This window comes from Theropithecus gelada, chromosome 19, assembly GCF_003255815.1.
Source record: "Theropithecus gelada isolate Dixy chromosome 19, Tgel_1.0, whole genome shotgun sequence".
Classification (NCBI taxonomy): domain Eukaryota; kingdom Metazoa; phylum Chordata; class Mammalia; order Primates; family Cercopithecidae; genus Theropithecus; species Theropithecus gelada.
Genome location: NC_037687.1, coordinates 56,291,162 through 56,313,181, shown reverse-complemented (window position 1 = coordinate 56,313,181; position 22,020 = coordinate 56,291,162). Strand labels below are relative to the sequence as shown.

The following is a 22,020-nucleotide window of genomic DNA, read 5'->3' as shown; positions in this document are numbered from 1 at the left end:
AAAAATCCCATATTTTGACAAGTTTACTTTGAATGTAATATTGTAACTCCAAAAAATATTCTACTTCTTTTAAAGTTATATATAACTGATGTTTACACAAACTATAGTTTATATTATTTCCTATACTCAGCATTCTGATTTAATGTCTAAAGTTTGAGTGCCCTAGATATTTCTACTGTGAATTATTCCAATATTTACATAGACTTAATTTTGGACTGAATATCTTTCATATTTACTGTATCTGCAAAAACATATTTTAGTATAAACTCTCTAGTGTTTTATAATTTGTAGTGTTTGGAAAAATACTTTCCCAAATTCATTACATCTGCAGGGTTTTCCTCAATATAAACTCACTGATGTTGAACAAAATTTTAACAACTGCCTCAGGATTTTCCTCTAGTACAAAATGTGTACAATAAGATCTGTGATACAAGTAAAGGGATCACAAACCTCTTCATATTTGTTAATGCTTTTTCTTTTTTTTTTTTTTTTTTTTTTTTTTTTTTTTTTTTTTTTTTGAGACGGAGTCTCGCTCTGCCGCCCAGGCTGGAGTGCAGTGGCCGGATCTCAGCTCACTGCAAGCTCCGCCTCCCGGGTTCACGCCATTCTCCTGCCTCAGCCTCCCGAGTAGCTGGGACTACAGGCGCCCGCCACCGCGCCCGGCTAGTTTTTTGTATTTTTTAGTAGAGACGGGGTTTCACCGTGTTAGCCAGGATGGTCTCGATCTCCTGACCTCGTGATCCGCCCGTCTCGGCCTCCCAAAGTGCTGGGATTACAGGCTTGAGCCACCGCGCCCGGCCAATGCTTTTTCAAAACAAATACTCTTCTGCGCTTTAAAGACACATTTTCTGATCTTTTGACAGTAAGAAGACTTTTGTTAGTAGTAAGATTTTAAGACATTCACATTATTAGTGTTTCTCTCCAGTATGAATTCTCTTATGGTTAGTAAGGTTTGAAGACTGGTAAAAGGTTTTGCCACATTTTTCACATTTGTAGGGTTTCTCTTCAGTATGAATTACCTTATGTTTAGTAAGATTTGAGGACCATTTAAAGGCTTTGCCACATTCTTCACATTTGTAAGGTTTCTTCCAGTATGAATTATGTGTAATAAGGGTTGAGGATTGGCTAAATGCTTGGCCACATTATTCTCATTTGTAGGGTTTCTCCCCAGTGTGAATCCTCTTATGTCCAGAAAGGCCTGAGGGCCATACAAATGCTTTGCCACATTCTTCACATTTGTAGGGTTTCTCTCCAGTGTGAATCCTCTTATGTCTGGTTAGGGTTGAGGGCCATATAAATGCTTTGCCACATTCTTCACATTTGTAGGGTTTCTCTCCTGTGTGCATCATCTTATGTTTGGTTAGGGCTGAGGATTGGCTAAATGCTTTGCCACATTCTTTACATTTGTAGGGTTTCTCTCCAGTGTGCAGCCTCTTATGTATAGTTAGGGTTGAGGACAATACAAATGCTTTGCCACATTCTTCACATTTGTAAGGTTCCTCTCCAGTGTGTATCCTCTTATGTTTGGTTAGAACACAGGATTGGCTAAATGCTTTGCCACATTCTTCACATTTGTAGGGTCTCTCTCCAGTGTGCATCCTTTTATGTCTGGTTAGGGTTAAAGATCAGCTAAATGCTTTGCCACATTCTTCACACTTGTAAGTCTTCTCTTCAGTGAGAGTTATCTTATGTGTAGTAAGATTTGAGGTTTGATTAAAAGCTTTGCCATATTCTTCACATTTGTAGGGTTTCTCTTCAGTATGAATCTTCTTTTCATTAGTGAGGGTTGAGGACCAATTAAATGTTTTTCCACATTCTTTACATTGGTAAAATTTCTCTGTAGTATAAATGCTTTTATGCTGGGTTATGTGTGAAAGCCTGCAAAATGATTTGACACATTTTTTACATTTGAAAGTTTTATTTCCAGTGTGTCTGTTTGAATTTAAAAATTTATATAAGACTTTCAAACATTTACCACATTGAAATACTTTTCTCTGGGTAGTTATGAAACACTGGTTAAGTTCATTATAACCTTCTTCGTGTACCTTACACTCATCCACACTTTCACAGCCTTTTCTTAACTGTAAATTCTCATGTTCATATTTTTCATATCTTCTCAGTATTACTTTTTGAAAAAAATCTTCCATGCCCTGCTCTGGCCAAAGGTTTTGAGCAAACTGAGGACATATACCTGAAAAATAAATAAATAAATTACTCCACTTACTCCCATGAATATAGTTTTAAAATCTTACCTTTAAATTTATACAAACTACATAAACAAGATGGCTTTGCAAAATACCACAAGCCCTAATTCGTTCACAGACATATGAATGTAACAAAAACATAGAGATCAAAGTACATCTGTGGTAAATTTATAAATGAATTAAGTGTGTTCAGTGTCCCAGAAAAGCACAGTGCAAAAAACCACATAGAAGAAAAAGAAAGTCTGTTAAATTTACCCAACACAGCTTTTCCTGCTTCCCACTATAACATAGTGCCTTTAGAAGTAATTGTTTTAAAAGAAAGGTAAAATACTGACACATTCTTTGTCATTTCTGGCTTTTAGGGGCTTTTCCTGAAACTGGTTTCTGTCACTCATGACATAAAGTTCTGAATGAAATGGTGGTATGTTTTGAAATGAGAGACTGAGTCTGCTGAGACTAAAGAAGAATGTTACAGCAGCAGAGACTGCAGTGCCACAGAAAAGGAACAGGTGTAGCATTTGATTACTAACTCCTACAAAGTAACAAGAGTAAGCTTTCTTAACTAAAAAATACACAGAAAATGTCAGACAACATATATTATAAGAACATGTTTGAGAAACTCCCATAATCATGATCCAAGACAATTGTTTTAAGACCATGTCAGGACAAAATTACATTATAAAGATTTTGACAGGTAGCGTTTTTTAAGGTAAAAAACTGAAAGATTATTATATGTACAAAATAGGGCAATATCATCCCAACAGAAATATCATAAAATCTTCTGAAAGAAAACAAAAATATTAGACGTATACATTAAGAATTGGCAATAAATTGAATAACACTCACTGATTAAAACAAGAACAGAGACAACTATGGAAAATTAGAAAAATGAGGATGAGAACAAAAATATTTAACATTTCAAAGAAAACAAAAAAGTGGAGGTAAAAAATACAGATGAAAACTGACAGATCCCAAAAGCAAGAAAAAATGATGTAAAAATAAGCTCAACAAACTAGGATCAAAGAGAGATATTTATAACAAACACATATATAAGCACAATTTCAAAAAGTCACAAAGATTATCCTTGAAGCTGCAAGATAAAAGGGATGTGCCAAACCAGGTGCAGTGGCTCACACCTGTAATCCAGGCACTTTGGGAGACCGAGGATAGCAGATCACCTGAGGTCAGGGGTTCAGGACAAGCCTGGCCAACATGGAGAAACCCCATCTCTACTAAAACTACAAAATTTAGCCGGGTGTGGAAGTGTGTGCCTCTAATTCCAGCTACTCAGGAGGCTGAGGCTGAAGAACCGCTTGAACCTGGGAGGTGGGGGTTTCAGTTAGCTGAGGTCACACCACTACACTCCAGTATGGCTGGGGGATAGAGTGAGGCTCTGTCTCCAAAAAAAAAATTAAAAAAAAGAAAAGAAAAAAGTGCTATGCCATTTACATAGTCTTATGAGATAATCTGTGAACTGTTGACAAAAATTTTGCAGGCCATAAGGGAACTAACTGTGTGATGTAGTCATAAAAATAGTTGTGAAAAAACAGCTATTGAGAATAATACGATCAGCGAATCTGTCCTGCCAAATAAAAAAAAAAAAAAAAAACCTTCCATGGTAAGCAAATTCTAAAAAAGTATATTGGAACTGCATAGACCCTACATATAAAGGGTGCTGAAAATAGTTTCTTCTACTGAAAATAACATGAATTAAAAAAACCCATATAATCATATAAAAATACACTATTTTCTAGAAAAAAATATGCAAATACACAATAGTAGAATTTCTTAACAGTATCCTAGTAGTGCAGAAAACATTTTTAATTATTCTCTGAAATTAGTAAGAAAAAAGCATAGAAATTATTATAAACATCTGTTAATGAATATACAACATAATAAGATATAATTAGCAATATCAATGACAACTTTGAGGGAAGATGTAACAAAAACGAATTTTTACATGCAACTTATTATTTTGCCAAAATAAATATACTGTTGTATTTTTCAGAAGTGATATGTAATCCCCAAAGTACTACAAAAGTTTCTGTATAAATATAGAAAAGAGGCTGGGCGCTGTGGTTCATGCCTATAATCCTAGCACTTTGGGGGGGGCCAAGGCAGGTGGATCACGAGGTCAAGAGTTTGAGAACGGCTGAGCGCGGTGGCTCAAGCCTGTAATCCCAGCACTTTGGGAGGCCGAGACGGGCGGATCACGAGGTCAGGAGCTCGAGACCATCCTGGCTAACACTGTGAAACCCCGTCTCTACTAAAAAAATACAAAAAACTAGCCGGGCGAGGTGGCGGGCGCCTGTAGTCCCAGCTACTCGGGAGGCTGAGGCAGGAGAATGGCTTAAACCCAGAGGCGGAGCTTGCAGTGAGCCGAGATCATGCCACTGCACTCCAGCCTGGGCGACAGAGAGAGACTCTGTCTCAAAAAAAAAAAAAAAAAAAAGAGTTTGAGAGCACCCTGGCCAACATGGTGAAACCCCGTCTCTACTAAAAATGCAAAAGTCAGCCAGGCATAGTGGCACATGCCTGTAGTCCCAGCTACTCAGGAGGCTGAGGCAGGAGAATCACTTGAACCCAGGAGGCAAAGGTTGCAGTGAGCCGAGATCCTGCCACTTCACTACAGCCTGGGCCTGAGAGCGAGACTGTCCAAAAAAAAAAAAAATTTTTTTATGCAACTTAAGTTTATTTTTTTAACAGATTAAAACATGTTGTATATTTTAAGGTTATATGTAATCCCCAAAGTACCACAAAAATATTTGTATAAATACACAAAAGAGGCTGGGTGTCGTGGAAGGCAGAGGTTGCAGTGAGCTGACATCACACCATTGCACCGGCCTGGACAACAAAAGCAAAACTCCATCTCAAAAAAAAAAAGAAAAAAGAAGGATAGAAAAAAAGAAAAAACAAAAGATAAGAAAAAGAAAATAAATGAAATCATATAAATACAAACATCAAAAAGACAAAAATGGAAAGAGAATAAATAAGAGGCACACATGCAAGAATCAAATGAAATACTTAACAAAATAATAGTAAGTCTTTCTCTTTCAGAAAATTATATATATACACATATATATATAAAGTTAGCTTTTAAATTCAGACATACTTTCAACAAATAGTTTTATTAAGCATTTTAAAAACCAAGATACATCTTGCCTTTCTACAGGAGTCAGTTGAAATCTAATGATTAGGGCCAGGCATGGGGGCTCTTGTCTGTAATCCTAGCACTTTGGGAGGCCGAGGAAGATGGATCATGAGGTCAGGGGTTTGAGACCAGCCTGGCCAACCTGCTGAAATTCCATCTCTATTAAAAATACAAAAATTAGTTGGGCGTGGTGGCAGGTACCTGTTATCTTAGCTACTCAAAAGGCTAGGGCAGGAGAATCACTAGAAACTGGAAGGCGGAGGTTGCAGTAAGCCGAGATTGTGCCACTGCACTTCTACCTGGGTGAAAGACCAAAACTCTATCTCAAAAAAGAAAAAAAAAAAAAAAAAAGAAATCTAATGATTAAAAAAGACTGGAAGCAGCAGTATGAAAGTAGACATTCCATGCAACATTAATCAAATGAGGGCAGATACAGTCAAAATAATCATACACAAGCTACATCTTCAGTCAAAAAGTATAATATTTTATAAAATATACTTGAAATTGAAACTTCAAAGAAACAAAGAGGGACATCAAAAAATAATAGATTCATTCACTGGGAACCTATGACAAATTTGTGTGTGTGTGTGTCTCACATTAGGGTTCCAAATATATGAAGCAAATATTGACAGAGTGGAAGAAACACACAGAAAGCAATATAATTATCGAAACAAATACCACACTTTCTGCAATAAAAATAAAACAAGAAAATTATGTAAATAAGGGAACAGACTACGTAAAGGCAGTATAAAACAATTATTCCAAACAGAGTTATGGAGAACACTCCTCAACAACATCAGAATACACACCCTTCTCAATAGCTCATACAACATTTCCCTTGATAAACCACATCTTTAGCCAAAAAGGAAGTCATACCAAAATTGTTAAAAGTAAACTTCTATGAACTACTTTCTATGACCAAAATGGAATGAGAGCATACAACCATATGAGAAAAAAACTGAAAAATTTACAAATATATAGAAATTAACGCTCTTGAGTGTGCTCTTATACAAAGGTTGAAATAGTTAAATTGTGAAAGGTCCATCCTTCTCAGTGCAATCTACATATTTAATGCCATGTTTTCCAAATTACTCATTGCATTCTTGAAGAAACAGCAACCCCAAAAGTATATAGAATCCCAAGAGACAATGAAGTACACAATAATCTTAAAAAAAAAAAAAAAAAAAAGAAAAGAAAAAAGAAACAATGCTGGAGGCATTAAAGTTCTTAATTCAAAACACATTACAAAGCTACAAAATTAAAACAATTTGGTATGAGTATAAAGGTAAAAAAATGGACTAATAAAATAGAATGCAGCATATACATAAACTTTCACATATATGGTCATATAAGGAGTCATTTACATACCCATAATTATTGCAGCATTGTTACTCTAAGACAATAGGTGAAAGCAATGCAAATTTCTTTCACCAAGTCATTTAGTAGACATAATTTGAAATATAAAAATTCTGAGGCCGGACGCAGTGACTCAAGCCTGTAATCCCAGCACTTTGAAAGGCTGAGGCTAGCAGATGACCTGAGGTTGGGAGTTCAAGACCAGCTTGACCAACATGGCAAAACGCCATCTCTACTAAAAATACAAAATTAGCTGGGCCTGGAGCCACATGCCAGTAATCCCAGGTATTTGGGGGACTGACGCAGGAGAATCGCTTGAACCTGGGAGGCAGAGGTTGCGGTGAGCCAAGATTACACCATTGCACTCCAACCTGGACAACAAAGGTGAAACTCCATCCAAAAAAAAAATTCTGGACTATCACTCAGTATTCAAAAAGCAGGAAGTATTCTACCAACCGTAAATATAAATCTTGATAGCATTATGCTAAATGAAATGAGCCAGCCACAAGAAGACAGAGATTGTATGAGATATATGAAGAAGTTACACTCTTAGAAACAAAGAAGAGAGTGGTATTTGCAAAGTGCCATAAAACAGAAAAAACTGGGGCCAGGCATGGTAGATCACACCTGTAATCCCAGCACTTTGGGAGGCTGAGGTGGGTGAATCACCTAAAGTCAGGAGTTTGAAACCAGCCTGGCCAACATGGCGAAACCCCACGTCTACTAAAAATGCAAAATTTAGAAAAGCATGGTGGTGGGCACCTGTAGTCCCAGCTACTCAGGACCCTGAGGCACTAAAATTGCTTGAACCTGGGAGGTGGAGGTAGTGGTTTAATATGTTTTAAGATTTAGCTTTGCAAGATAAAAACATTTTAGCAATATGTTACATGACATTGTCAAGATAATTAACATGACTAAACTGAATATTTAAAAATATTTTCTGGTGGCTGGGCGCGGTGGCTCAAGCTTGTAATCCCAGCACTTTGGGAGGCCGAGGCGGGTGGATCACGAGGTCAGGAGATCGAGACTATCCTGGCTAACATGGTGAAACCCCGTCTATACTAAAAATACAAAAAACTAGCCGGGCGTGGTGGCGGGCGCCTGTAGTCTCAGCTACTTGGGAGGCTGAGGCGGGAGAATGGCGTGAACCCGGGAGGCGGAGCTTGCAGTGAGCTGAGATCACGCCACTGCACTCCAGCCTGGGAGCACAGCGAGACTCCATCTCAAAAAAAAAAAAAAAAAAAAATTTTTCTGGTAAATTTTGTTATGTTTTTTGACAAGTAAAAATAAACAATAATACCTAAAAGAGATACAGAGTTATGATAGTTTTAAATTATATTCAAATCCAAGTGTTTCTCCCACACAAAATTCATAAAGATTCACAAATAGGATGTTGAAATTACAAGAATTTTGACTTCTCATCTACACAGGATTAGAAAACCATTCAAAACAATCCTAAACAACAAATATACAAGTTACAAAAAAATTCAAGGATAACATTTATACAGGCAAACAAACAGAGATAATTCTATTGGAAAAAGACATGGCTAATTCATATATGATTTTGCTCCACAATGTTGTAAATTGTACAAAGTTAAATATTGGCATGCACAATTATAATATATACTAAAAAATCAAAATTAACAGATGTGTGGTGGCATACCCTCAAATATATAACAAAAAAAGTAAAATTGCAAAACAAAATTAAAACATGGAATGTAAAACTTACTAGATACAATTAGATCAATATATTCACTAAAGAAATCTTAGAAAAAGAATATGGAAAAAAAATAATACAGAGGTTAGTCGAAGATAAAAAAAAAAAGGGTGAGGACTTCCCAAATTTTGAGGTAATAAAAGGAAACCCTGTGTCTACTAAAAAAAAAAAGTAATACAAAATTAGCCAGGTGTGGTGGCACATGCCTGTAATCCCAGCTACTCAGGAGGCTGAGGCAGGAGAATTGGTTGAACCTGGGAGGCGGATCTTGCATGCCCAGGTGTGGAGGCTTATGCCTGTAATCCCAATACTTTGGGTAGCTGAGTCAGGCAGATCACAAGGTCCAGACCATCCTGGCCAACATGTTGAAACCCCGTCTCTACTGAAAGTACAAAAATTAGCTGGGCATGGTGGTGTTTGCCTGTAGTCCCAGCTATTCAGGAGGCTGAGGCAGGAGAATTGCTGGAACCTGGGAGGAGAGGTTGTAGTGATCCGAGATCATGCCACGGCACTCCAGCCTGGCGACAGAGCAAGACTCCATCTCAATACATACAGACATACAGTTATCCTTACCTAGAAAAGCCAGGTTTCTGTAGTTTTCTAACATCACATTCCTATATAAATTTTTCTGCGCAGTGTCCAGGCATTGCCACTCCTCCAGAGAGAATTCTATGGCCACATCCCTAAATGTCAACAGTCCCTGGAAGACACACACAAACACACCTATTTACAAAATGGCTATGGGCAGAATTTTTTATTTGACTCAAGGTAAAATCAGAAAGTGAATAGAACTTGTTCTGACTTATAAGAGTGACTGAAATTATTCCATAAAATAATTGTCAACACACAAATGTTTTCTAATGTATTCTCTGAGAGAAGAGAGTGGCATATCCATAATATCAGTGTATATGTGATACTTGTCTGAATGATAAAGTGTAAAATTGAGGGCATAAACACAAACACGTACATTTTTGAGTGCTATATTTACATAATACAGAATGAGCTGTGTATATTTTTCAGATGAAAAAGACATAGTTGTTTTTACTTTTCAGACAAAACAGATATGTTGAGTTAGAAGGTACCCCTCAAATTTTAATGTGTACAATAAACTGGACATCTTGTTAATGCAGATTATCTTTTCAGGAGATCTGAAATAAAGTCTGGGTTACTGAATCTCTACGAAGCTCACCAGTAATGCCAATGTTTTGGCCCCAAAAGACTATTTTGTCAAACATCCAGTAAGTGGAAGAGCCTGTGTTTGTTTTTGGTTTTTTGTTTTGTTTTGTTTTTCTAGCCTATAAACAATGATGAGAGCTTTCCTTTACCAAAGAAAGATAAATGCAAAAAAAAACTTACAAAAAAGGGTCACTGCCAATCAAATGTGATGGTTTATGCACATCAGCTGCATAAAGATACCTACTGATGAAGACAAAAATCTATAGAGGAAAAATCTGTGAGAGCTTATTGAGTTATTAACATCAACTGCACTAGGACAAGTTTTTATAGTGTGCTGATGCACCCAGAAGGACACAGCATCACTACTGAGATATTGCCCCCACTAAAGTCAGTTACAGTCTGAATTTAACCGTAAGAAAACATCATTTTTGTGGAAAGTTCAAGATACAGCTATCTTCCATGTTCTACAATTTTTAATAATGATTTTCAGTAGTTTTTCTTTAGTACCCTAATAAGCAGGTATCTCCTGATAGTTTTTTCAGAACTTTCTGGGTAATAAATACCATCCTGTTTAAACTAGCATTTTCTTAATCGTGTAATGCATAGATGTTGAATACAGTAAGAAATTCTTCTTCAAAAGTTTAGCTTGCTTAAGTTTCTTTGCCTTTTTTCCCTTGCTTTCAAGGCCAGACTTCCTTACTCTCCGTGTTTCCCCTGCCCTGGTAAACAACCTTCTAGCCAGTTCTTATCTATGGAGCCCACATTCCACATCTGCTACCCACTCTGTGAATTACCTCTCCTATGGCAACAGCTACTTCCCATGAAACTGATCTTCCTGCCTTCCCACCAGTATAACCGCATTCCTGTACTTTTCAAGTTAGCTAACCAGGTTTAGCTTAGATTGTGCCATCCAACCAAGGCAGGACACAGTAAGAAGGACAAGCTGCATTAGAGGTAGTAAACCCCCCCCTACTTTCCTTGTTCGTGTGTACTCTCATGGCAACCAGAACTAAGAGGGACACACTCCTGCACCTTAAGCTTTAATTTCCATTTCAGAGTTACTACAGTCAGAATTTCTTGGTTTTTGAAATTAAAACTGTTAGAAAAATTCAGCAAAATTACTCACAGTGTTCAAGTAAGGGAAGAACATTTTAAGGTACTTATATTTTGCCTCAGTAAGAAAAGCAAAAGTATTTATTTTTTTCAGACAATAAATGTATAATTTTATTGTTTATATTAAAAATCACATAGTAATCAAGGCACAATGGCTTATGCCTGTAATTTCAGGACTTTGGGAGGCCGAGGTGGGTGGATCACCTGAGGTCAGGAGTTTGAGACCAGTCTGGCCAACGTGGTCAAACCCCATCCCTACTAAAAATACAAAAATTAGCCAGGCTACTGTAATTTCAACTACTCAGAAGACTGAGGCAGGAGAATCGCTTGAACCTAGGAGGTGTAGGTTGCAGTGAGCTAAGATTGCACCATTGCACTCCACCCTGGGCAACAAGAGCAAAACTGTGTCTCAAACAAACAAACAAAAAAATTAGTCACATGGGAACACTTCTGGGAGGCACCAAATTTCATCACATAAAATTTAGCCTTAATCTCAAAAATCAAAGTAACAGGATATAGGGCCAGGCCAGGCCAGGTGGCTCACACCTACAATCTCAGCACTTAGGGAGGCTGAGGTAGGCGGATCACTTGAGGTCAGGAGTTTGAGCCCAGCCTGGCCAACATGGTGAAACCCCATCCATACTAAAAATACAAAAATTAGCTGAGTGTGATGGCACGTGCCTGTAGTCTCAGTTACTCAGGAGGCTGAGGCAGGAGAATCTCTTGAACTTGGGAAGTGGAGGTTGCAGTGAGCTAAGACTGCACCATTGTACTCCAGCCTGGGCGTTGCTGTGAGACTCTATCTTAAACACAAACACACAATAAAACAGGATATAGAACAAAGATATTCACTGTCAAAAATTTACACGGCTGCAAAAAGGAACTGAAGTTTTCAGGAATCTATGTAACTCACCAATTATCTACCATATTTTTTTGTGGAAATGTATTCACTGTCTACAGCTGAAATTGAAGAGGGATTTTTCTTTATTTTTTTTCTTGGTAGCTACCATTCTAAAAGATAGATGGAATTCTGTTTGAAATCACTCAGCCATAAAAAAACACACCTGAGAATATTTCCAAACCCACTCCGAGGAAAAAAAAGTGAAAATTTTCAACAAATAAAATATATTATTAGATATTAATGTTTTTGAAACTCACCTCTTTTATGCCCTTATATTTTGTTACCTTTCAAGCTCTACTAATAAAATGCAATATATAGTTAAAAAACTGAGGTCAGCTGAGCACATTGGCTCAGGCCTGTAATCTCAGCACTTTGGAAGGCCCAGGCATGTGTCACTTGAGGTCAGAAGCTTGAGACTATCCTGGCTAACATGGTGAAACTCCGTCTCTACTAAAAATACAAAAACTAGCTGGGAGTGGTGGTGCACACTTGTAGTCCTAGCTACTTGGGAGGCTCAAGCAAGAGAATCACTTGAAATTGGGATTTGGAGGTTGCAGTGAGCTAAGATGGCACCACTTCACCCCAGCCTGGGTGAGAGAGGGAAAGTCTGTCTTTAAAAAAATAATAATAATAAACCTCAGGTCAAAATAAGTGAACAAATCTTTTCAAGATACAGATATGTCTTACTCAAGTGTCAAGTCAGGCCATTCAATTACTTGAGTGTCCCACCCCATCCTGCTCACTTAAGTACTCAATAACCCCTCTCAGGAGACTCTGAACTATGCCCCAGTGAGTGCCTTGGGCACATTTTACTCTGCAAGTTCTTACACCATCTCAATGGAGTCAGATTTTTGGGGTTTGGTAGTTTTTTTTTTTTTTCCTGGAGATTTTTTACTATTTTTCTTGCACTATTTTTCTGTCCCCTAAAGGAATTCAGAATGCAGAAATTATTTTTCTCCTCAATACTAGTATCTGATTGGCTGACCAGCAATGTGTCTCCAAGAAACGAAAGTTGGGTGAAGACAATATTAATGTCTCAAGGGGTTAACTTAAAAAAAAAAAAAAAAAAGGCAGCAGGAAATGCCTCTTAGCCTCAGGGCATCCACCTGCACACTTGAGAAGCTACACTAAATACCTCAGGTTGTCCTATGAATGAGGGAAAACGACCCAGTAGCTGATATTCACAAGACACTCTAGCAGACATAGCCATGTTTATCCCCATACAGTACTGAAACCCAGGTCCAAGAAAAACTGAAGGGTGGGCCGGACGCGGTGGCTCAAGCCTGTAATTCCAGCACTTTGGGAGGCCAAGGCGGGCAGATCACAAGGTCAGGAGATCAAGACCATCATGGCTAACACAGTGAAACCCCGTCTCTAATACAAAAAAAAAAAAAATAGTCAGGCGTGGTTGTAGAGGACTACGTGCTCACAAACAGGGTGTTCCCCATAAGTCCTGCTCTCGCAAACGAAGCAGGGCGTTCCCGACAAGTCCTGCTCTTGCAAACGAAGCAGGGCGTTCCCAATAAGTCCTGCTCTTGCAAACGAAGCAGGGCATTGGGGACGTTTATATGTAAACATCTTGAAAATCCAGAAAGTCAGGGAAAGGTCAGAAAAACAACGATGTGTCTTGTGACTTGGCAACATTCCACAAACGACTGTATAAAATAAAGCGGAGCGCGCCATTCGAGGCGGCCGCTATGTTTGTCTTGTCTTGTGTTGTCTTGTGTGTTCATTCCTTTTTTTAGGAAACACGCGGACCCCAACATCTGGCGCAGCGAGCAGGGTCCGTGGCTCCACGAGAGCAAGGAACCGGAGGGGGAACACCCCAGGCAGGTAAATAAAGAAAGGGGGACCCACGGGAAAATTATGGGGAATTCCACCTCTCTGGCCTCTGAATATTTGCAGTTACTCCAGGGACTGTTGATGTCTATAGGAGTAGAAGTTAGTTAAGGAACATAAGACTTTGAAGTGATTGTTTGCCCATGTTGAACAACGTTGTTATTGGTTTCAATATCAAACCAAAGTGCAATTAAATCGAAAGGAATGGTTACAAGTGGTTAAAGTCCTGCGTCGAGCTCATCAGCGGGGGCAAACGATGCCTCTGACTTTGTGGACTTTGTGTAATTCCATTACTCAGGCATTAGAGTTACTTGAAACTGACTCGGAGCATGGCGATACTGCCACAGGAGGTGAGCCATCTGAAGGTTTAGCGAGGAATGATCTTAGAGAGAAACATGTTTATGCCCCGGTTATTGAAGACAAGGAATTGGAAAAAGAGCTAATGCCTCCTTCATCTGAAGGAAATTCTGATTTGCAGCACATTTTAGAGATGTTACAACAGTTGTTAAAAGTGCAAAATACCGCTGCTCCTGTTTCTCCTATCTCTCCGCCATGAGCCTTCCCTGTTACCTTCCCGTATGCTAAAAGGATTTCCCTTTGCCTCCACCTCCAACCTCTTTGTCTATGTCAGGTCAGGTTTTCTCTGTGCCTCTTCCTCCTGTAGGAGAAAAAAAGAAATAGAAGGAAAAGGGTGATTTCGAGGAATTAGATTTATTCCCAATAACATGGGCTGCTTTCGGCCCCAATGCTCAGTTCCCAAACGGTGGCCAGAATGTGACTTTTACAGCCCTACAATTTAAATTTTTGAAAGAAATGAAAGCTGCAATTTCTAATTATGGACCTCAATCACCGTTTGTCCTTGGCCTTCTCGATTCCTTCAAAACATATGATGATTCCTATTGACTGGAAAACGTTGGGACAGACTGTCCTTAATCGTTCGCAATGGCTTCAATTAAAAAGTTGGTGGTGAGAGAAAGCAAGAGTACAAGCTAGAAAAAATGCTACATGAAATCCCCCAAGACCTACTGAAGAACAGCTTACGGGTTCAGGACAATACGCCACTCTTAATGCTCAGGCAGGCCTAGATGATATTACTGTCACTCAGATTAAAGCCTTGTTTTTAAAAGCGTGGACTAAGATTAAAATAGCGGATAAAACTTCTTTATCTTTTGTAAAGATCCTACAAAGAGCCACAGAGCCATATCCAGATTTTATAGCCCATCTTCAAAATACTGTATTAAAGACTGTAGATTCAGGCCCTACTGCTAAAATTCTTTTGAATACTCTGACTTTTGAGAGTGCTAATCCTGAGTGCCAAAAATTGCTGCGTCCTCTAAAAGCTAGTGGGGCTGATTTAGATGAATACATTCGGGCTTGTGCAGGTGTTGGAGGAGCTATTTACAATGCTCAATTGTTTGCTGGGGCACTTTCTAAGGCTTTAAAAGGCAATTCTAAACAAGGTATATGCTATCAATGTGGAAAACCCGGTCGGAGTGAATCTGCTGGGGTTACTCAAATTTATAAGGTTATGCAAGATCTTGTCCACCGCAGTCAGAGAATGGTTGAAATCGTCGTGACCGCGGTGATAGGACTTGTAGCAATTGCTTCCACTGCCGCTGTTGCTGGATTAGCTCTACACCAGAATATACAAAATGCAGAATTTGTGCAACAATGGCATGAACAATCACATTTGTTGTGGCAGCAGCAACGAGACATAGATGCTCATTTCACTGAACGAGTAGATAATCTAAAACAAGTGGTTTCTTGGTTGGGAAATCAGCTAACAGTGTTGAATACCCGAGCTTTGTTGAAATGTGATTGGAACACTACCCAATTTTGTATTACTCCTGTTCCTTTTGACAGCACTGTACATAATTGGACTGAGATAAAGAGACTTTTAATTGGTCATAATAATCTTTCCCTAGAAATACAATAATTAACACAGAACATTTCTGAAACATTTTGCAATCAGTTACCGTTGCTGACTGGTGCAGATTTGATGACTGGTATTGCACAAAGTTTGACGTCTTTGAACCCTATGAGTCCTGTAAAAACTTTGCTGACCTCTGTTTCTAGTAATGTATTGATTGTTGTTCTTGCCTTTGTCATTTTTCACAGTCTGCTGGAGACGGTGCCAAAGGGCAAACACCGAATCCCAGTGAGCCCAACATGTAATGATGGTTTTAAAAGAAATTCAAACTTGTAAATAAGGAAAGGGGAAATGTAAAGGACTACGTGCTCACAAACAGGGTGTTCCCCATAAGTCCTGCTCTCGCAAACGAAGCAGGGCGTTCCCGACAAGTCCTGCTCTTGCAAACGAAGCAGGGCGTTCCCAATAAGTCCTGCTCTTGCAAACGAAGCAGGGCGTTGGGGGCCTGTTTATATGTAAACATCTTGAAAATCCAGAAAGTCAGGGAAAGGTCAGAAAAACAACGATGTGTCTTGTGACTTGGCAACATTCCACAAACGACTGTATAAAATAAAGCGGAGCGCGCCATTCGAGGCGGCCGCCATGTTTGTCTTGTCTTGTGTTGTCTTGTGTGTTCATTCCTTTGTTTAGGAAATACACGGACCCCAACACGTGGTGGCAGGCACCTGTAGTCCCAGCTACTTGGCAGGCTGAGGCAGGAGAATGGCCTGAACCTGGAGGTGGAGCTTGCAATGAGCCGAGATCACAGGCCACTGCACTCCAGCCTGTGGGTGATAGAGCAAGACTCTGTCTCACAAAAAATAAAAAATAAAAATAAAATACTGAAGGGTGACTGAAGACACATCACCCTATAAAGTTTCAAAAGGAAAACCTGACCCAAAAACATTCTGATATCTGTGTCTAGTGAAAATAGAAGAAAAAAATGCAGAGAAATATTTTACCATACAGTGTCAGATTATTCTTTGCTTTCTTCTCATAGGAAATATTTTTTTAAAAAATCTTTTTAAATGTGCCATCAAATGCTTTGTCAAAAAATGATTAATAGGCCAGGTGTGGTGGCTCATGTCTGTAATTCCAGCTCTTTGGGAGGCTGAGGCAGGCAGATTTCTTAAAGCCAGGAGTTCAAGACCAGCCTGGCCAACATAGTGAAACCCCATCTCTACTAAAAATACAAAAATTAGCCAGGCGTGGTGCTGGGCAACTGTAATTCCAGCTACTTGGGAGGAGACAAGAGAATCATTTGAGCCTGGGAGACAAAGCCTGTAGTAAGCCGAGGTTGTGCCACTGTACTCCAGCCTGGGTAACAGAGCAAGGCTCCATCTCAAAAATTAAAAATAAAAAGAATTACTTAAAATAGGTATCAAAATGTATACTAAAGGATAAATAGTTGATAAAGTGCATTAGGGTGGGAAAATTGGCATTTGGGAATGTCAGACCAAAATGGAAATTTAGTATTTTTCTGCAAGCCAGAGTTAGACTGGAGGAAAAGGGGATAAGGGGTAGACCTGAGGCCCTTCTTGGGACACTAGTGAAAATTTCAGGGAAAAATCAGTCCTCTGTGGAGTGTGAAAATCATTAAGTGGCAGGAAATTAGATTGAGGTGGCTCTAGTCCCCGGATTTCTACTTCTAAAAAAAGTCTAAATCAAGAGCATTTTTTGGTAAATTACTACATTGGTGGAAACAAGCTTCGGGTTTAACCAACTATAAACTGCCAATTAAGCTCTGATTACATAACCAGGATATTTCCACCTTGATTTTAAAAATTAAGAAACTAGGGCAGGCGCGGGGCTCACGCCTGTAATCCCAACACTTTGAAAGGCCGAGGTGGGTGGATCACCTGAGGTCAGGAGTTCAGGACCAGCCTGGCCATCATGGTAAACCCCTCCCTCTGTCTTTACTAAAAGTTTTTTTTTTTTTTAAAAATGGCCAAGTGTGGTGGCGGGCACCTGTAGTCCCAGCTACTACGGAGGCAGAGGTTGCAGTGAGCCGAGATCACACCACTGGACTCCAGCGTAGGCAACGGAGACTGTCTCCAAAAAAAAAGAAAAACAAAACAAAACAACAACAAAAAGTACATCACAGTACCTAGCCAATTACTCAATTTGCTTTTTATCACGAACCTTATAAGTCTTTCCTTCAAGCCCCTTCCATGGATTACAAATTACAAACCCCAGCCAGGTGCTCTGAATTATTTAAAATTTTCGCGGTGACACCATAAATTTTTAACAGGAAAAAAGAAAGCCTGGGAAGCCTATGGACAAAAACGCTTCCCATATGAACCCGCACCCCCAGTCAGGATTCTGCCCTGAGGTTCCTCCCATGGCCTCTGCACCATCTGGGAGAGATGCCGGGCTGCTGGTGCAGAGCTGCCCAGAGAGGGCTCCAGGCCAGGGCACAATCACTACACAGGGAAGAGACAGGACGCCCGGAGGCCCAGCTGCCAGCGCAGCCGCCATCTCATGGCTGAAGGGGACTGAGGCCGAGCTGGACAAGGAGAACTCGGGGCGAACATAGTGGAGCTGACTGCAGGGAGGCGTGAGTCCCGCCACAGCCGCTTCCCGCCGGTTCCAACCAGCCCCGCTCCCTCTCTCGGGATGTCGGACTGGCCCTCTCACCATTTCTAGGCTTCCAGGGGGTCCTGACTTCCTAGTTGTGGATCTCCAATAACTGCAGGTCACAAGGCCACAGAGGCTGGGCCTCTAGAAGCAGAAGACACAGAGCAGTGAGCACTAGACCTGGACCTCCGGCTGCAGTGAGAGGCAAAGGCCCCGGCCAAATCCCGGAAGCCGCCCTGTTCGTTCCAGCTGTGTGCCTGATTGGACAGTTCCCAGGACAGCGTCCCTGATTGGATAACGTTTAAGACCCCGCCTTCTCAGGCCCTGAGTGACAGCAGATGTGATCAGAGGTTGGGCTGGATGAGGAAGATTCACAGCCTCAGCTGCAGCCTTTTCAGGCACGTCTTCCTCCCGGAGCTGAAGCAGGCCCATCCCAGAGCACTGGAAAACTCTATCTCTTCTTTGCTGTCTTTTTCAATGTATCCAAAATGTGAACTTTTTTTTTTTTTTTTGAGACGGAGTTTCTCTCTTGTTGCCCAGGCTGGAGTGCAAAGGTGCAATGTGGTAAGTAAACTTTTAGTGCCACAAAATAAATAGCACTTGAATATAAAATTTGTTTTTTTTCTACTTAGCAAGGCAATTTAATTTTATAGACCTGTGTGCCGTTATAGATGGAGCAACAATGAGCGCACACTTAAGAGCGGGGAAGGGGTTCTTATCCCTGAAGCACGTGGCCCTTGCTGCTGTGTCCTTCCCCTGTTGGCTAGGATTAGGCCGCACAGTAAACCAATTCAGACTGGCTAATTTAAATAGAGTGATGCGGTGAGTGGTTTGGCGGGAGTCAGGGTGGAGCAGGTCGGGGTAGAGCAGGTAATCAGAATGAGTTAGTGTGGAGCAGGTAATTGGAATGAGGCACAGTGGAGCAGGTGATGGAAAAAAAAACTTCCTTTACGAGGAAGTTAATTTTAAAAGTAGAAGGCAAAGAATTGAACATACTGACATATTGATTTTTGAAGAGAAATTAAAAATTTATATGTAATACACGATCTCAGCTCACTGCAACCTTTGCCTCCCGGGATCAGGTGATTCTCCTGCCTCAGCCTCCAGAGTAGTTGGGACTACAGGTGCACACCACCACATCCGGCTAATTTTTGTATTTTTAGTAGAGACTAGGTTTCGCCACGTTAGCTACGCTGGTTTCGAACATCTGACCTCAGGAGATCCACCTGCCTTGGCTCCCAAAGTGCTGGGATTACAGGTGTGACCCACCATGTCCGGCCAACTCAATGTTATATTTAAAGCAAAATTAGGGATGCCTTTATTCTCCAGATGTTGGGATATCTGGACACTCCTAAGTCTGGTTCTGCTTAGTAAACATTATTAATTCATTCCCTTAACCATAAACATCTAGAGGCTAGGCATGCCTAACTTGCTGAGAATGCAGCCCAGCAAGTCACAGCATCATTTTCCTGGCCCTCTCTCAAAATGAAGTCACTCTGGTTCAAACGCTTCTGACATATTTTCCCCCTTCTTTTACAAGAGGACCCTAAATCCTAAGAGTTGCAGAGAGACAAAGATTAGTCTTCTGTAACTTTTTCAGGCCGAATAGGGGCGATGACATTCCTGCCTAACTATTGGGGTCTCTTGCATTCAGGGTAGAGAAAGTCAGACAGTGTTGGTATGGTGAAGGTCGTTCATAACTTCGAGTTTCAAAAAAGGGTGAAATCTGGAAGACTAATAAGTGTCCAATTTAAGAAAGCATTTAGTGAGCTTTTAAAAAAATTCATTTAGTGAATTTTAAAAGTAGCAGGCAAAGAATTGAACATACTGACATATTGATTTTTGAAGAGAAATTAAAAACTTATATGTAATATGCCATCTCAGCTCTCTGCAACCTTTGCCTCCCCGGATCAAGCGATTCTCCTGCCTCAGCCTCCAGAGTAGTTGGGACTACACAAAGAGTACGACCACAATATGTTTCACAGCAGCAAAGCAAAACTCGTAAAATTATTCCAAGTAAACTAAACAGGAAGGCTTTTCAAGAAGTGGACGGTTGTTGGAACCAAGCTGATATAGGATTGAATGATAATGCATAAATGGTAAGAGTGTCTAAAACTTGTATAGTCTGGGTAATATTATGTGAATAGTCTGGAGCATACACATAACATTCGGTTGTGAGCAAAGCACAAGATCCCTTTTCGGTCTCTGTTAAAATGTCTACATAACCAACAGTTTGTTTGATTATGTAGAGAGGATGAAGTCTGTGTCCACTCAGTAAATAAGTTACTCTCTGCATTATTCCAACTAATACCCAAGAGTAGAATGTCAATCCATATCTTTATGTTACCCATCCCTGTCTCATCTTCTGAACCGGAGTTGGAGGTTACTGGCTCATGGGAATAAACAGATCAGTCTCTTGAGTCCTGCTGGCCTGTAGGACTTCGTAAGAGACAGGTTTAATTCGAAATAAGTGGACCCAGCCGTTTATTCCCAGAATTTAAAACTGCTGTTGGGTTACTAAAGAGAACTTGATAGGGTCCCTTCCACTTTGGGGAAAGTTGATCTGCTGGGGATACTTCTTTCCAAGTTTTTAATGGGACCAAATTTCCCAGCTGGGTTGTAACAGGATTATCTTCTTTAGTTGAGGAAGGGAATCTTTGATTTCTATATTCAAAGAATGCATTTTGCACTTGTCACATGATTCTGTAGCTTGAAATTATCTGTGTTTATTAGAAGGTATGTAGCTAACAAAGGCCTTCCATACAATATTTCAAAAGAGTTGAGCTGCAGATTTCCCTTAGAGGCCCACTGGAACTTGTAATAAGGCTGCAGATAACAAAGACAGCCAGGTCTTCGATGTTTCTCGGCATGGCTTAGCAAGAGTCCTGTTTTGAATTTGATTAGCTCTTTTTACTTTCTCTGAACACTGTGTCCTCCATGCTAAGTGAAGGCGATACTAAATTTCTAGGGCTGAAGATATATTTTGTGTAATTGTCACTGTGAAAGATAGGCCATTATTGGGCTGGGCACGGTGGTTCATGCCTGTAATCCCAGCACTTTGGGAGGCTGAGGTAGGCGGATCATGAAGTCAGGAGTTCAAGAAAAGCCTGACCAACATGGTGAAACCCCATCTCTACTAAAAATACAAATATTAGCCAGGCATGGTGGCACGTGCCTGTGATCCCAGCTACTTGGGAGGCTGAGGCAGAAGAATTGCTTGAACCTGGGATGCAGAGGTTGCAGTGAGCCGAGATCACACCACTGTTCTCCAGCCTGGGTGACAGAGTGAGACTCTGTCTAAGAAAAAAAAAAGAAGAGAAAGATAGGCCATTATCTCTCTAAGCTCTTAGATAGCCCCAAACTGGAATTCTTTATTTATTTTATTTTATTTTATTTCATTTTTTAGAGGGAGTTTCACTTTTGTTGCCCAGGGTAGAGTGCAGTGACCCAATCTTAGCTCACTGCAACCTCCACCTCCCAGGTTCAAACAATTCTCCTTTCTCAGCCTCCCAGGTAGCTGGGATTAGAGGTGCCCATCACCATGGCTAGCTAATTTTTTAATATTTTTAGTAGAGATGGGGGTTTTATCATGTTGGCCAGGCTGGTCTCAAATTCCTGACCTCAGGTGATCCACCTGTCTCAGCCTTAAAATGTGCAGGAATTACAGGCATGAGCCACCGTGCCCGGCAGAATGAATTCTTTTAGTGGGAGTTTAGGAACCTCCATTGCCTTTTCAGACCGGGTAGGAAAAACCTTGATCCAAACGGTGAAGGTGTCAATGAATACTAATAAATACTTAAATTTTTGCCATAGGGGCATCTGAGTATAGTCAATTTGCCAGTCTTCACCGCGGTACATTCCTCTATGCTGAACAAGCCTTACTAAAAGAGGAGGTAAACATTGGTCATTTGGGTTATTCCAGGCACATAGTTCACAAGCTTGAGTTATGTGGTTTACTGTTTTAAGTAACCCTTTTTCTATAAAAAGCCAAGACATTAATTGAAACAGGGAATCTCTTCCCAAGTGAGTAGAGTCATGCAAATGTTTAACTATTTTTCACTGATTAGCACCTCGTGT

The 22,020-nt window shown here is 40.1% G+C and overlaps 1 protein-coding gene across 1 annotated transcript; it reads right to left on the bottom strand.

The window, feature by feature from the left end:
• Nucleotides 1-1,148: 1,148 nt before the first annotated feature.
• LOC112611993 (zinc finger protein 726-like) lies at nucleotides 1,149-18,006 on the bottom strand. Its single transcript, XM_025365939.1, has 3 exons — nucleotides 17,721-18,006; nucleotides 1,691-2,191; nucleotides 1,149-1,438 (listed from the first exon to the last, which is right to left on the bottom strand). Exons 1-3 carry the CDS (start codon nucleotides 18,004-18,006, stop codon nucleotides 1,149-1,151), a joined length of 1,077 nt encoding a protein of 358 aa, XP_025221724.1.
• Between the last annotated feature and the right edge of the window lie 4,014 nt (nucleotides 18,007-22,020).

Excerpts from the sequence above, each read along its gene's own strand:
- LOC112611993 (XM_025365939.1), bottom strand. The coding sequence starts at position 18,006 with ATGGTGAGAGGGCCAGTCCGACATCCCGAGAGAGGGAGCGGGGCTGGT. Across the intron at positions 2,192-17,720 it reads CCCGGCATCTCTCCCAGATG|GTATATGTCCTCAGTTTGCT; the intron begins GTGCAGAGGCCA and ends TTTATTTTTCAG. Across the intron at positions 1,439-1,690 it reads AACCTCAAATCTTACTACAC|ATAAGAGGCTGCACACTGGA; the intron begins ATAAGATAACTC and ends CCCTAACTATAC.